General features: G+C 36.1%; 1 protein-coding gene across 5 annotated transcripts in view; it reads left to right on the plus strand.

The window, feature by feature from the left end:
* Window positions 1-15259, plus strand: part of PPM1B (protein phosphatase, Mg2+/Mn2+ dependent 1B) — a 96112-nt gene that overhangs the window by 49550 nt on the left and 31303 nt on the right. For 4 of the 5 annotated variants that reach the window (XM_070477597.1, XM_070477593.1, XM_070477602.1 and 1 more), the window contains exon 2: window positions 8414-9273. The exons of the other annotated variant lie outside the window; for it this stretch is intronic. In XM_070477597.1, the coding sequence (XP_070333698.1) occupies window positions 8428-9273 (846 nt within the window). In that variant the 5' untranslated portion in view covers window positions 8414-8427. The remainder of the gene's footprint in view (window positions 1-8413; window positions 9274-15259) is intronic. 5 annotated transcript variants of the gene reach the window in all.

Here is a 15259-nt window from a genome sequence, read left to right on the forward strand (position 1 = left end):
ACCCCATTAAAGGGAGAACCTGAATATGCAAAGCCTGAGGGGAGAGAGCAAAAACGCTGGAGGCTCTTAAAGCTACAGTTCCTTCTGCACCTTTGGGGAGGACGAATTTCCTTTACCTCCTTTTCCTCCTCCACTGTCTTAATGGCGGGAGTGACTCAAGCTTTTCTTTCCTTGCCACGGACAGTGGTTCTGTCACCTCTCCAGAAAGGTATTTGGTGGGCTTGACAGGAGGGTGACTTGGAGGCTATGACTGTGACATTTCCAATGACAATACATGAACGAGTAGCTCCTGGGGAAGATCCTAATCCTAATGGGGTGTATGAGGCTGTACACAGATTCCCTTCAAAATACTAAAGGAACTTAGGCAAGCTGTTCAGAGTTTATGTAGTAAATTCTCCCTTTATCTTGGGAATAGTGCAGGGACTAGCTGAGGGTCTCCATTTGGTTATGGTGGTTCATGACCAAGTCAGATAGATCCCCATCTATTTAGATCAATGGATAGGCAGTGGAAATTGGGGGACAACTCAAGATCAAGCGCTTATGGAAGATTAGGCTATAGAACAGGTGAGGCAATACTGCATAAGAGCCTGGGAAAAAGTAGAAGTTAAAGGACAGGCTTTCTTTACTTTAAGAGACCTCCCCTCCCCAAAGAGACGATGCCTACTGGGACAACATTACCCCTGTCAGCAGAGCCAGTTTGAACACTGTTTGGTTTAAATTTTAGTTAAGAAACGGTGACTACAAAAAGGAGAGATGACGTTTTTGACACTGAATGGCCATGATATTCTTTAGACTCCAGAGAAAACTGGTCAAAATGAAGTCCTTTTTGAAATTGCAAAACCGGTTCTTCTTGCACGTGAATTTAAAAAAAAAAAAATGTTGGCTTGTTAAAATACTTTTTTGGAGCTCTAATTCTGCCTGAGAAACAAAAACAGGCCTGGGAAAAAACCTAAAGTTAACTCTTATCGTGTCCTTGGGATACCAGCCCACTCTATCTGGGACTCCAGCCATGAACAAATTGGTAGGACTCAAACCAAGAAGAAAAAGAAGGGGCAAAGAGACATTTTAAATATTAAGCAGAAAACTATGAGATCTCTGCCTATATGTCTGTCTAAACTTATGTGTGTCTCAGTGTGTGCCTTCATCCTTGGACAAAATTGCTTAAGGCTGGTTGGTCGATGAGCTCTATTTAATTGGCCTAAAGAGAAGTAAGTGCTTACGAATCAAACAATTATAAATTCAAAAAATTAAAATGAATTTCAGGACTGTGTGAACTAGGAAATATTCACTATTAAATTGATACCTGGTATTAATGTTTATTTATTGACTTTGTGAAGACAGTTTTGCAGATGACATAGCTTTGGCTGATTTATACTTACCAATCTACAGAATGGTGATATAAAGTACAGTTTGTGGTTGCTAAAGGAAAGTAAGATGTGTTTTTAATAGAAAGGTATAAGGAATGGAATTACATTCTATTACGGAAAAAGGATGTACATCTGAACTTACAGGTGCTATTTTCTGAATGGGCAAATAGAGTGATAAGCACAGAAGTATAAAAAAGGTTTGTGACAAGTGGAAGAGAGTTTTGTACATGATACAAGTTTCTTAAAGACATTAAACTGCCTTTGAAATCTTTCATTGTTACTTTGACTGAGTGAATAACTATTGTTTTACAATGAATATAAGCTGGTACCAATCTGAAATTTGATTTTCTCTTCCTGATAAAAAAAACAAAGGCTTCTTGGAATATGGTTTTAAATAACAGACTATGTAAATTTCTTTGTCTTTAAGTGATTGATACTTGCTTTTAAAATCTTTTGTTACTTTGATAAAATGAATGTTATATCACAATGATCTATGGAAACTGGCACACAGAGATAAAGCTCATTCTGCTTCTACAAAATTAACCCCTCATCAGAAAATTTAAAATGGATAAAAAATGGCTCTAAACCAGACAGCTGGGGCTTTGGGAAATCCAGGGCAGCCTCTTGGCTTTTCCCAGCTCCCTAACAAACCTCACTTTTATTTGATAGGATAAAGCCTTTCCTGGCTACAGGGTTAATATCTCTCAATTCTTGTAAAAATTATTAAAATACATTTTCTGCAGTCTCCAGTGATCAGGGCACCCACTTTGCTGGACAGGTTGTACAGACACTGGCAAAAATTTCATGAGCTTCTTAGAGACTATCACATTCCCTGACGTCCTTTGTCATCAGGCAAGGACTACAGAACAAAAGGATTGGTTACATGAGATTGAACAGACTGCTAAATATGACTGCAAGTTTCATGACTTTTTGTGACATATTACTGGCTTCTAATCTTTGTTTTCAGATATAGAAAAACTCTTTCTCAAGTCACTGATGGTTTAAAACAATTTAGTGATTTACACCTGTGGGTAAAATTAAAACATTTTTCTTTTCTCTGTCTCGTCCCTCCAGAAATTGGAGACATTTGGGTTCTGAACAGCCTCATCAAGGTATAAAAAAGACTGACTCCAGACATACACAAGAATCTCAGAGTATACTGGGAAATCCAAACTCATATAGATGAGGATTTTAACAGTTTGGTGGATTTAGAGAATGCAGTGCTACTCTTAGGAAAAGAAGTACAAAATCTTAAATTACAATGCATTTATTTTTATTATTATTTTTTTATTACAACGCATTTAAAGTGTGACTGGAACATTACTACTTTCTGTGTGACCCCCCCAGGAAAATAACCAATCTAAACACTCCTGGGAAAAGGTTAGACGACACTTGAAGGGCCATGCACTGACAACCTTACACTAGATATTAAAAAGCTACAAGCAAAAATCATTGGCATGCAGCATGCTTCTTTCAGACTATTATCAGATACAGATACACTTCATAGACTAGCAGAGGGCCTTAACTCATTGAGTCCTCAAAGGCATCAGAGGTGGTCTCATTGAAACACTAGCTATGTTTTGCTGTTTCGCTATATAATCTTTTTTTTTTTTTTGCTAAAAATAGGTTTTTATTATTAAATATTAAGCATATAAAAAATGTGTGGAGACTGACCATCACTCAATCTAATATACCCAAACTTTTCTCAAGTTTGATTTTTTTTTTTTTTTTCAAGTTTGATGTTTTTTAATGAGGTAACAAGTTACAGATACTCAATCCGTTTTCCTCTTACCTCCCCAGAGGTAAACAAGCCAGATTTGGGGGTTTATCAATCTCATACAGGTTTTTAATATGTATATACATCAAATTTTGTTTTCATGTTCTCACACTACTAAATCTTACACAATACCTATCAGTTGGCCATTTTTAAGTCTTTTTTTTTTGAGATGTAAAGTTAATAAACATACCTTATATTAATTCATTTTAACAGCCAAATTCCACAAACCACAATTTATTTATTCATTCTTCTAATGGACATTGGTTCCAGGTTTTTACAACTAAAAATATTTTACTGCAATAAACTTTCTGTGCCCATTTCCTTGAGTATACATGTAAGAACTCTTTAAGAATACCCAAAGATTGGGTATAATCATCTTAAAAAAAAAATGATGTTGCCAAACCTTCTCCAAAGTAATAAATTAATTTCACTGCTACCAGCAACTCCAGCCTTGGTAACATGTTTAAGTGTCAGAGTTCATTTATTCTATTTCGATTTTTGCCCATGTGATGGCAGTGAAATGGAATCTCAGTGTTGTTTTAATGTAAAGTTATTTTATCAGTCGTTAGATTAAGCATCTTTTCATGTGAATGACTACTTAGGGATCCTCATCTATGAATTGCCCATTCATATCCTTTGATCATTTTCTTGATTTAAATGGAGCCTTTGTCAGTTACATAGCATGCAAACTTAAGTTTGAATTTTAGTGTATACAAATGTATCAGTCTTTTCTTTTGCCTTATGACAGTGCCATAGTCTTTGCTTTTATATAGGCTTGAAGTTTTGCTTTCCATTTACAGATCTTTAATCCATTCTTCCTAACATAAAAAGTCTGGATAAACTCTGACAGCACAATTTGTGCATTCATTATCATATACCATTTAACTGGTATTTTACCATAAAGTTTGATTTTGATCTTGTTTAGATATTATAAGTACTTACTGGCTATATTATGTACCACATTTCTCTAAGAGCTTCAGAAATAATAATTTTCCTAGTATGTTTGAATCTGAGATAGTCAGCATCATCTACTCTAAATCTAATTTGATGTTTATATTTGCTTTAACAGAAGAATCATAATCCAGAGAATAGATTTCATATTATAACAGAAGTTATTAGTAAGACTCATTGCTATCCAGGTAGTTTATCAAGTAAAAATTGAAGTCCCAAGTATTCCATGTAATCTTGTTGAAATGCCATTAAAATGGTTGTCATTTCCAAAGATTCGAAAAAACCCAAAATTCTACAGATATTTTAATTAACTTCAAGTATTTCTTGAGAATCTATTCTGGATCAGGCATTACAGATGAGCAAGTTATCCTGCTTTCATGAAGTTTACAATCTAGCAAAGAATCAAAGAATGATAGAAGAAAATATTTTACTCTTTCTTTTACTGCCTCTTAAATTTTTGCAAGTTGATTCTTATAAACCATTTCTGGTGAGAAAAGTCAGTGTCCATCTTTAATTTGAAGAATCATCCACCTTCATGCATAAAACAAAAATGCTATTATTATCTACTATATCCAGGATTACAGCTCCCAAGAGTTCCGGGCTGGAAAAGAAGTGAGACTCCAGTCTAGTTGCCTGAAATTTCATTTTTCTGGTATCATATGAACAGCTTCTCTCTAGGAATCAAGTTGAACTACAGGATCTATCAAGCATCTGGCATCTCTCTATGGTCCCATTAGCCTTTAACCATTCCTACTGAGAATGTCCAAATCAAAGTCTCCTTAATTTTTAGGGGTCTGCAGATGTTATAGAGGTTTTCACACTGCTGCTTCTGGGCTGGCACATGTGGTGCTGAAGACCCAGGCTTTCCCTCCTCAGTGGACTCCATCTTCAACCTTTTCCCCCAAGCAAAATGATTCCAGGCATTTTGCAGAAACACTATGTACAGGAAGCAGAGTCTATTTTTCCTAGGTCACCCTGTCTCAGAAAAGGAAGGCAGAACCCGATCCTGCAGAGGCCCACGTGGAAATCGCTATATAATCTTGTTTAGTCCCTAGATGCATGCGAAAAACCCTCCAAGAACTAATGAAGAAAAAAGTTGTGAGATCAACATATCTTCTGCTACAAAAACAAAAAGGGAGATCTGCAGGGGTGAATAGTCAGCTGCCTGTTGCTCTGGCTAAGCCATGAGAAAATCACCATGGGAAAAGAACAAAAGCAAAATATAGCATAACCCAAAATGCAGCATAACCCAAATAACAGTACATCGGGTTGATTAGTTGGGGTTGTTATACTCCGCTAAGCTAAGGAAAAACACAGCGCGGACCTTGGAACGCTGGGTCAGCGCAAGTTCAGAACACGTGTTTGTGCACACTCTGAGATGTTTTCCCAAGGCACGTGCAGGTCTGTGACCTCCAGCTAGGTGATAGCCCTTGTACAAGAAAATAACACAGTTTAAAGTAGCCAATAAAATTGGAGACGTGACGGGGGACGCAGGAGGCTGACTTCATCGTAGCACAACAGATACTTTCTGCTTGCCAAGACACTAAGTAAGAGTGATGTGGCTCCGAGGAACAGGGCTCTTGACCCAAGAGGTCCCATCTTTAAAACTTCAATTGTCTCTAGTTTCTTTTTCCCAAACAGTGCATCGACCGCTTTCCATCCCTACCTGCTGTGCCGCCTGCAGCAGTAATGCATATTGTATTTTACATCAGTGTAAAGTGTCAAACATAAAACTAAACAACCAACATAAATATGGTTAGACTAGAAGAACACTAGTTATAAAGGTCAAAAATAAGAAGAGACTTCAGTGGTCTTGATAATGTTCTATTTTTTAAGCTATTTGGAAGGTGTGTGGGTATTTAGTACTCTTTAGCTGTGTGTATACATTGTATAAAATATGGTATTTCATGATTAAATAATTAAATCATTAGAGGACAACACTAACTTTAAAATGAGATCAATTTTGAGCTTTAGAACAAAGTAGTAATTTGTAAAAGAATATGATCCCGATTACAGCCAGTGAGTGTGCCGGTGACCAAAGTTCAGTCCATTAGTTAATAGTTTCCTGGACTTTGAATCTTGAGCAAGTGACTTTCAGAAAGGAATCAAACGGAAGGTAGAAATCACTGCAGCCCCAGGCAAGGCTGTTTTCGGTGTAAGAGTCTTCTATAGTTTCTGTTAAAGAAACTCCCGCTTCCCTTTTCTCCTTTATTCCTAAATTAAAAACAAATTTGATGATAGAAACTTTCAAACTCTTTTTAAAACTCTTCTAAATGAGGAGTTCTGGTGACTTTTGAGCCCATTTGTTGAAACTTGAAACAGCAGCACCTTAATTGGAAGAACATCAAGATAATGGAAATAACAAAGTTCTTTTTTTGTAGTTGGTAGTTGGGACTGAAGAGTGGGTGATAAATACAGTTATCAATTCAGTTTCACTTGCATTTAGATATCTTTATAAGGTGGTGATGTTGTTTTCTCAGCTGAAATAGGCATTAAAAAGAATCTAAAATATACTTAGAACCAGGCTTTCAAAATCATTGTATCAAAGTATTAAACCAGTGTGTTAAAAAATAAGCATATTCTGTTATATTGTTACCAATACTTTTGTATTATACTTGAATGAAAGTTATTTTTAGGTAAGAGTAAAACTTTGCCCTTTGAAAATTTCTTTTAATAAATATTTGTATTTGTATTAATAATTAGTACATAATTAGTATATTAGCATATAATGAAAAGTTATAAAATTGCTGCAATTTACAAATATTATATGTGGTGGTTCATTGGGTTTTTAGGAATAGGAATATATAGTTTTATTGTAGTTAGGTAACAGTTACAGCTGAAAAAGAGCTCTCTCAAAGATACCTAGAGTCAAATGAAAGTAAGTTGATCTAGACTAATATGTCTCAAAATGTGATTCTTAAGTCACCAGTATGCTTTTTTGAAGACCCCATACAAGATCTATTGGGGGGGCGGGGAAATGGGGGTGTGGGAATCTGCATTTTGAGCAAATAGTAACAGCAAACATTTTGTGGTGTTTACTATGTCTCGGGAACTATTCTAAGCACTATATATTAATACATTCTTCCCTGTTAGGTGTAGTGAGTGAGTGAAGTCACTTCAGTCGTGTCTGACTCTTTGTGACCCCAGGGACTATAGCCTACCAGGCTCCTCCATCCATGGGATTCTGGCAAGAGTACTGGAGTGGGTTGCCATTTCCTTCTCCAGGGGATCTTCCTGACCCAGGGATCGAACCCAGGTCTCCTGCATTGTAAGCAGATGCTTTACCGTCTGAGCCACCAGGGAAGGCAGGTGTGGGTACTATTGTTATTATTCCCATTTGACAGAGGAGGAATTTAAGGTTTAACAGACTAAGAAACTTACTAAGGTCACACAACTCAGGAGTCTTAGTGCCAGGCTTGTATATGGCAAACATATCAAGGCATTCACATTCCCACTGCTCTAGTCCAGGCCGTTTAAAATTGAAAAGATTTTATTCTAAAAGTGAAGTTGGGAGGATGGTGATGTGTAGTGGATTTCACAGTTCTCTAATGGGTAAAAGTAAAAGCACTTTTTTTTTTAACTTTTACTTTTTTTCTCAGTAAAAGTTTTCCTAATGCCACTTCATGGATTGTGAAACTCGGCAATATTAAGTAGTATGCTCTTCAGCACATCATTAAAGTTATATTCGTTTTTATGGGTTAATGGGTTTCCATCAGTCCAAGTAAAGTTCTTTATTTGATGTGCAGTACAACCTAGATGGAATCACATACTTGTAAAACTGATATTTTGTTTTAATTAATTTTGGGGGTTGTCAAGATCTGGTGGGGGAATATACTTGATTATAACACTTACTTTTGGAAATCTTTCTAAAATGTATTAGCATACTTTTCTTCCTTAATAAATTGAGCAAGATGTTGCCAAGTTTTGAATATTCTCATTGTTCTGTCTTACATATTGAACCCTCAAATTATAAATTAAAAAAAAAAAACAGGTTTTGTTTCTTGGTTTTCCTTTCTCCTCCAACAGTGGTTTTCAGCTTGCTGCACATGCAGATCACCAGAGAGGCATTTTTAAAAAGATAATAATATCTGGGTCCTACCTCTGGAGACTCTAGTGTGTAAGGATTGAGAAACCACTGTTCTAAAAGAAGGATGTTTGGGGCAGTTTGCTTGGTTTCTTTTTTGTTGTGATTCCTATAAGTTTTGATGATAATGAAAAATACAAGAGATTAGGAGTTAACTAGAAAACAGATGAACTGTTGTTGATAAATGCTCTTAATTTAAATATGTAACATCTACATTTTTTTTCCTCCTTTCAGATTTATTACTAAACATGGGTGCATTTTTGGACAAACCCAAAACTGAGAAACACAATGCTCACGGTGCTGGGAACGGCCTGCGCTATGGCTTGAGCAGCATGCAGGGGTGGAGAGTGGAAATGGAAGACGCGCACACAGCCGTTGTTGGGATTCCGCACGGCTTGGAAGACTGGTCGTTTTTTGCAGTTTATGACGGTCATGCCGGATCCCGAGTAGCAAATTACTGCTCAACACACTTGTTAGAACACATTACTAACAACGAAGACTTCAGGGCTGCTGGAAAGTCAGGGTCTGCTCTTGAGCCTTCAGTGGAGAACGTCAAGAATGGTATCAGAACTGGCTTTTTGAAAATTGATGAATACATGCGTAACTTTTCAGACCTCAGAAATGGCATGGACAGGAGCGGTTCAACTGCAGTGGGAGTTATGATCTCACCTAAGCACATCTACTTCATCAACTGCGGCGATTCACGGGCTGTTCTGTATAGGAGTGGACAAGTCTGCTTTTCTACCCAAGATCACAAACCTTGCAACCCAAGGGAGAAAGAGCGAATCCAAAATGCAGGAGGCAGCGTAATGATACAGCGTGTTAATGGTTCATTAGCAGTGTCTCGTGCTCTGGGGGACTATGATTACAAGTGTGTTGATGGCAAGGGCCCAACAGAACAACTTGTTTCTCCAGAGCCTGAGGTTTATGAAATTTTAAGAGCAGAAGAGGATGAATTTATCATCTTGGCTTGTGATGGGATCTGGGATGTTATGAGTAATGAGGAGCTCTGTGAATTTGTTAAATCTAGGCTTGAGGTATCTGATGACCTGGAAAATGTGTGCAATTGGGTAGTGGACACTTGTTTACATAAGGTATGTAAGTCTTTTTTTGTTACAATTAAAATGCCCTATTAATTTTTAAAAGGCATGGTAAGTAAGATTAAGCAAACGTAAAGTTTTAAAGCTTTTAATATTTTCATTAGGAAAGTCCTAGTCCTATATATTTTAAAGTTATTCTTTTCCCCGGAAATGAACTTTTTTTTTGCCATCCTCATTTGTCTAAACCTTCTAATTTGAAAATTAATAAATTTATGGCATTTGTTGTCATTTAAGTTCTTTATGACTTCTTGTGGCAGAGGCATCTATACACAATTGTGACTTGATTAAAATTCTCAACATTGGCAGTTCCTGTCTTTTTTGGTTTGTTTTGGCCACTCGGCTTGTGGGATCTCAGTTTCTTGAGCAGAGATTGAACCCTGAGCCCAGGCATTGAAAGCCTGGAATCCTGATACTCGGCCATCAAGGAATTCCCGGCAGTAACTGTCTTATGCCTGATTATGTAGCAGTTTCATAAAAAAAAAAAAAAAGAGTGTGAGAGCATGATTGTATATTAGATACACAAAAGACCAAGAGCACATAAACTATTGGAAGATATAACAGAAGCCTTAAACTAAGTAACATTTTGTAATTTAGCTCTGAGCCTACTAGCCTTACTAGCAGCTGATAGAAACTGAAGTAAGAGTTACGTATTCTGTAGTAGGAAAAGAAGCTTTTTCTGGCCATAAAACCTAAAAGGAATTTCTGTGTGACTCTGTAAATATGACAGGTGGATAATATCTTACTTTTATAGGAGATAATCAAAATTCTTTCCATAGAGATGCCTTTGTCATTCCCAATTAGAAAACCAAAGACTAGTATAAAATGTAGTTTTGTTAAGAATTCCTGTGGAACACTAAAGTTTAATTTACATTTGCAATATTATATGAATCTTATTTCGATAGAGTAATAGGAGAGGAGAATCCAAACTAACAGGTGGTTAGCAATTTCCTTTAATGTCTTTAAAATATTCAGTAATTTCAAGTGCGCTTTTGACAGCATCTGTATAGCAGTCAATTAAAATTTGAGTTATCTGACCAGAAGCTAAAATATGTAAGTATTCTGTGACTCTGATTGAAGAAGGTATCAGGACAAAACTGACCTTTGGTTATGTGATGTAAAGATTTTGACCGACTGTCTCTGTCTAGATTAGAGCCACTCTATTTCCTCACCATGTAAGTTGCTGTGAAAGACACAAGCATAGCCAGGAGGTTTCTCTAAAGGTCTCTGAGTCTATGGAAATACTCGGGTTTTGTTGAAGTATCTTGTACTTTTCCATAGGATGGGAAGAGACAACTTCAAAAAGAGAAAATAAAAGGGCTGGTTTTCCAGCTTTTTTCTTGGTGGTATCTCTAGTACTCTGCTGTTCGTTTGTTTTTTTTTAAAGCATATTGTATCTATTTTGCTTCTCTGGATGAATTAAGTACAGAAATAATGGTGGTTGTCAGTGATCAAATAGTAAGTTGTTCTAAAATTGTCTATCTCTTTGGACTCTATATGAAGAAATTCTGACGTGCGGCTTTTTGAGACGAAAGCGAGCATGTGTTTTTTTGCCTAACTGGGAACTGAAAACAGTTGTTTTCCCCAATTATTTAAAACAAAAAGTTTGTTTATTGAAAAAAAGGCCAGATAACATAGGATGTATATGTATATTTTAAGGTGATATGGAATATGTAAAGGAACACTCGAAAATTTTGCCACCGACCTAAGTGGGCTGTTGTCTTAATTGTGGTATTTTTTTTTTTTCATCTTTTATGCCTGCCTTGAATGTGTATATTTTTATAAAAAGGAATTCATTGTACTTGTTATTCTGCAGTCTGCTTTTTAATTCAACAGTATATTGTAGAGAGATCTCCATGTCTGTATCTATCGATCAAAATCATTTTTCATGGTTGTGTAGCAGAATGACATGTAGTTTTGAGGGGATAGCCAGAAATCTATTGTGTCTGTAATTTAGAGTAAGGAGAGAAGTTTGTATTCTGGATAAACTGCACAGTCTCTTTCCTGTAAAGGATATTAGTTTTCAGGAATTTTGACCCAACCATTTTGAATGGGGTTTAAATGATTCTGGTGGTGTATCTTCCTTTGATGGTTTTTATTGGTTCAAAGTGATTAAATATTTTTGTTGATGGTGTTAAACGATTCTAGGCAGAGTCGAAGAATCTTAGAAATTAATGATAGTAAAGAGGGACAAAGGGTTGGAATGCCACATCTCTGTATTGAATTTAGTTGAATGAAGTTGACCATCTAGTGCCTTTGAATGAAGTTACATTTATGTTGAAATCAGTTTTGAGATGCCTAGCTAGCTGTTTTGTGTTGAAATGGAATAGAGGTGAATTTTTTGAATCACCACATGTGACTTATGGAATTAAATAAAGCTCTTATCCATTCCTGTTTTTCTGACTCCAAAATACTGTCCTTCCACTAGTTTATATTGTAAAGCCACCAGTTAGCAATATTTAAAACACTAGGATTAAAATAGAGCACATGATTGTTTTCACTCTAGTCTGAAAGATTGAATCTAAATTTTAAAATCCATGGAAAGAGTATTGGCCAGTGCTTGCCCTGAGCAATTGCTCAGTAAGTATTAGCTGATTGTGTGTGTGTGTGTGCGTGTGTGTGTCTGTGTGTGTGGTAGAATAAATTTTAAAACATTTTTTAAGTTAATTTTTTATTGGAGCATAGTTGATTTTCAGTGCTATTAGTTTCTGCTGTACAACAGAGTGAGTCTGGTTCCCTGTTTTGTGTATGTCAATCCCAGTCTCCCAGTTTATCCCTCCCCCTTCCCTTGACAAACTCTTAAGTTTGTTTTCTACACCTGTGGCTCAGTTTTTGTTTTGTGAATAGATTCATTTGTACTTTTTTTTGTAGATTCCACGTATAAGCAATTGTTGATATGTCTTTCTGTCTGACGTATTTCACTTAGTGTGGAATAAGTATACTCTAGGTCGAGGTATGATCTCTAGGTCCAGGTGTTAGCTGCTTTAGGAGAAGGTGTGAATGGAGTAGATTGAATTTTTAACTAGATGCTTTTAAGATTTTTTTCTGATAATAGATTTAAGTTAATGTTGGGAATTTCTTGATGATCCACTGGTTATAACTTGGCATTTTCATTGCCAGGGCCTGGGTTCGATTCCTGGTCAGGGAACTTAAGATCCTGCAAGCCTTGGGGTTCAGCTATATATAAATAAATAAATAAGTGTTAAAATTTTCTAACACTTTTAACATTTGTCCTTCCCTAATAGTTTACAAGGATTTTTATATGTTAACTCAATGAAATGTTGGGATATTATGATAACCATCATAATCACAGTAGTATCAATAAATTGCTTTTTATGAGCCAGATGCTATTTTAAGCACTTTACACATTTTAGTTTATTTAATTTTCACAACAACCGTAACAGGTAGCTAGCATTATTGTTGTTATGATGGTCACTTTTCAGAATTGCTATTCAGTAGTTTGAAGCTACAAGAGTTGGATGATTCTGGCCAGGTATTACCCTATTTAGATAATTAACTCTAGGGGAAATGGTCCCTAAGAAAGCAGCTTTTCCACTTTACTGCCAGTGCTAGTAGCGTTTCTGGTGTTTATGCTAACTCATTTCTGGCTGCATAGAATGAAAGTGAAAGTGTCAGTCGTTCAGTTGTGTCTTACTCTTTGTGACCCATGGACTGTAGCCCACCAGGCTCCTCTGTCTTTGGGATTCTCCAGGTAAAGAATACTGGAGTAGGTTGCCATTCTCTTCTCCAGGGAATCTTCCCAACCGGGGATCAAAGCCAGGTCTTCTGCATGGCAGGTGGATTCTTTACTGTCTGAGCCACCAGGCAAGCCCGTGGAATAGAACAAGTAATAGCTATTTGCATGGCCTTTAATAACTTACAAATCACATTTTTATTTATCCTCATGGTAACCTTGACGGGAACAAAGTGAAAATTTTATTTCCAATTTGTAAGTAAGGATATAGAGGTTTGTCATAAGAGAAGCTGGAAGTCAGATATTTGATGAGTCTTGAATCAGAGTCTAGAATTCAAGTTTTCTGAGTCAAGTTTTGCATGTATGTTACTGAAGTTTCCCACTAGATTTGGTGAAAAAAATTTTTCCCAAGGGAAACTTTAAGACCTTCCTTTTCTTTTTTCAGTTATTAAAAAATTTAAAAAATAAACATAAAATGATATTTGAAGTGAAGTTATTAATCTTTATGTCTCTCCTTGTCAGTCTCGTTCCCTTTAGATAGCCACTGTTTACAGTTTGCTATATATCCTTCCAAATAATTCTCTGTGTTTATTCATAAAAATAGAAGTATAAAAAGTAGGATCATGTATGCATGTTACTTTGCTAGCTCTTTGTTTTTCTTAATCATAAAACTCAATATTTGTTCAAGGTTTTAAAAATTATAATTTGATTTGCTTTAATCAATCTATATACCACCTATTAGAAGCTTATTTATTTTAAAGCATGAGATATAATGCCTGATAATTGCATTATGTTGAGGGGAAATTAATAACATTTTCCAAAGGCAATATCAATCTAAATCACTGATGAAACGTGGAAAAATGTACTTCTGTACCCACTTAAAATAGTTGTTTAACCCTAAACTCAGGAGCTTTTTGATTATAGTTTTCAGAAAATGTAATCATAAATAATGCAAAAGTAGACATAGATAGTATTAGAGTGGAGTGTGGCTGGTTTTTTTGAAGTATGGAAGATAAGGATGTAAAAATACAGTATATGTAATGTAGAAATTCCGAAACTTTCTTTGTTGATGGTGTCTGAATATTTCAGTAAGTTTTTTTGTAGTGCTACTTAACCATATTAATATTTAAGAGTTATAAGTATTAAGTGGTTAGATCCAAACTTAATGAGTGTACAAATAATATTTAACAAAATAATACACATACATGGAAAAAACATTTATTCCATTCTTTAAAAACGATAGTTGCATGATACGATATGTGTGCACCTGTTGGACATGGCACAACTTCTCAAGCCTTGGGATCATTGGACTGTCACCCTTGGAGAACTCCCAGAACCTCCGCTTTGGGAAAAGAGCATGTCATTGAGAGGAATATAGCGCTATCTAATGTTAAAAGTGTGAACTACCTCGAAATAGTTTGGAGTGTTCACAGATACTGAACATCACTGTGTCCTTCCCACCCTCATTTAGAATGTCTCTGAGCACAGTGTGGCGTCCTGGGGCTCTCTGGCCCCCTGTTTAGAACCACCGTTTCCGTGTTAGACATGCGCTCTTTGGAACCACACGGCTTGGTTTTGAGTTGTGCTCTGCCACTTGGTGCAAAGCTTGGGTTTCTTCATTTTATAAAATAGAGATAGTAACATCTTCTTCATGGAGTGCTGAGAATATAGCTTTTGGCAAGTGCATGAACAGTATCTGGTTTATAGTCCTCAATAAATTTTAGTTCTGTTGATGACAGTTATGAAATGAAGAGGTAAATTTGTGCGAAGGGAAATACAAGTTCAAGAGAAGGGAATGGTGGGAGAATTGAGTGTTTTAGAAAGGAAGTAATGATAGCCTTCATCTTTCATGGGTAGGTGGAAATTTGGGCTATTCCTTAAAATTGGCTGTTTTGAACACTGTGTAAATGTAATAACTACAGTGAGTGGCAGATTTTAAAAAATTGATTTAAAGAATGAGTAATATTTATGGTTCATTTATCAGATACTCATTTACAACTTTGTAGTGGTAAAGATTCTGTTTGCAGCCCAATTCATATGCTGTGTTCAGGACTTGATCCAGAATGCTTCAGAAGCATGCAACATTCAACTTTAAAACTAACAGCATCAAATTATTTTCTGATTAATTTTAGACACTCTTATTTATGGCAGGGGCACTGGTTATTTTAACCTATTGTTCAGTCGCTTAGTTGTGTCTGTTCTTTGCAACTCCATGAACTGCAGCACGCCAAGCTTTTAACCCATAACTATCTATTAAAGTAGTTCTGATTCCTTTAAGTACTGCTGCTG

The sequence above is a fragment of the Odocoileus virginianus genome, chromosome 2 (assembly GCF_023699985.2).
Source record: "Odocoileus virginianus isolate 20LAN1187 ecotype Illinois chromosome 2, Ovbor_1.2, whole genome shotgun sequence".
In the NCBI taxonomy this organism is placed as follows: domain Eukaryota; kingdom Metazoa; phylum Chordata; class Mammalia; order Artiodactyla; family Cervidae; genus Odocoileus; species Odocoileus virginianus.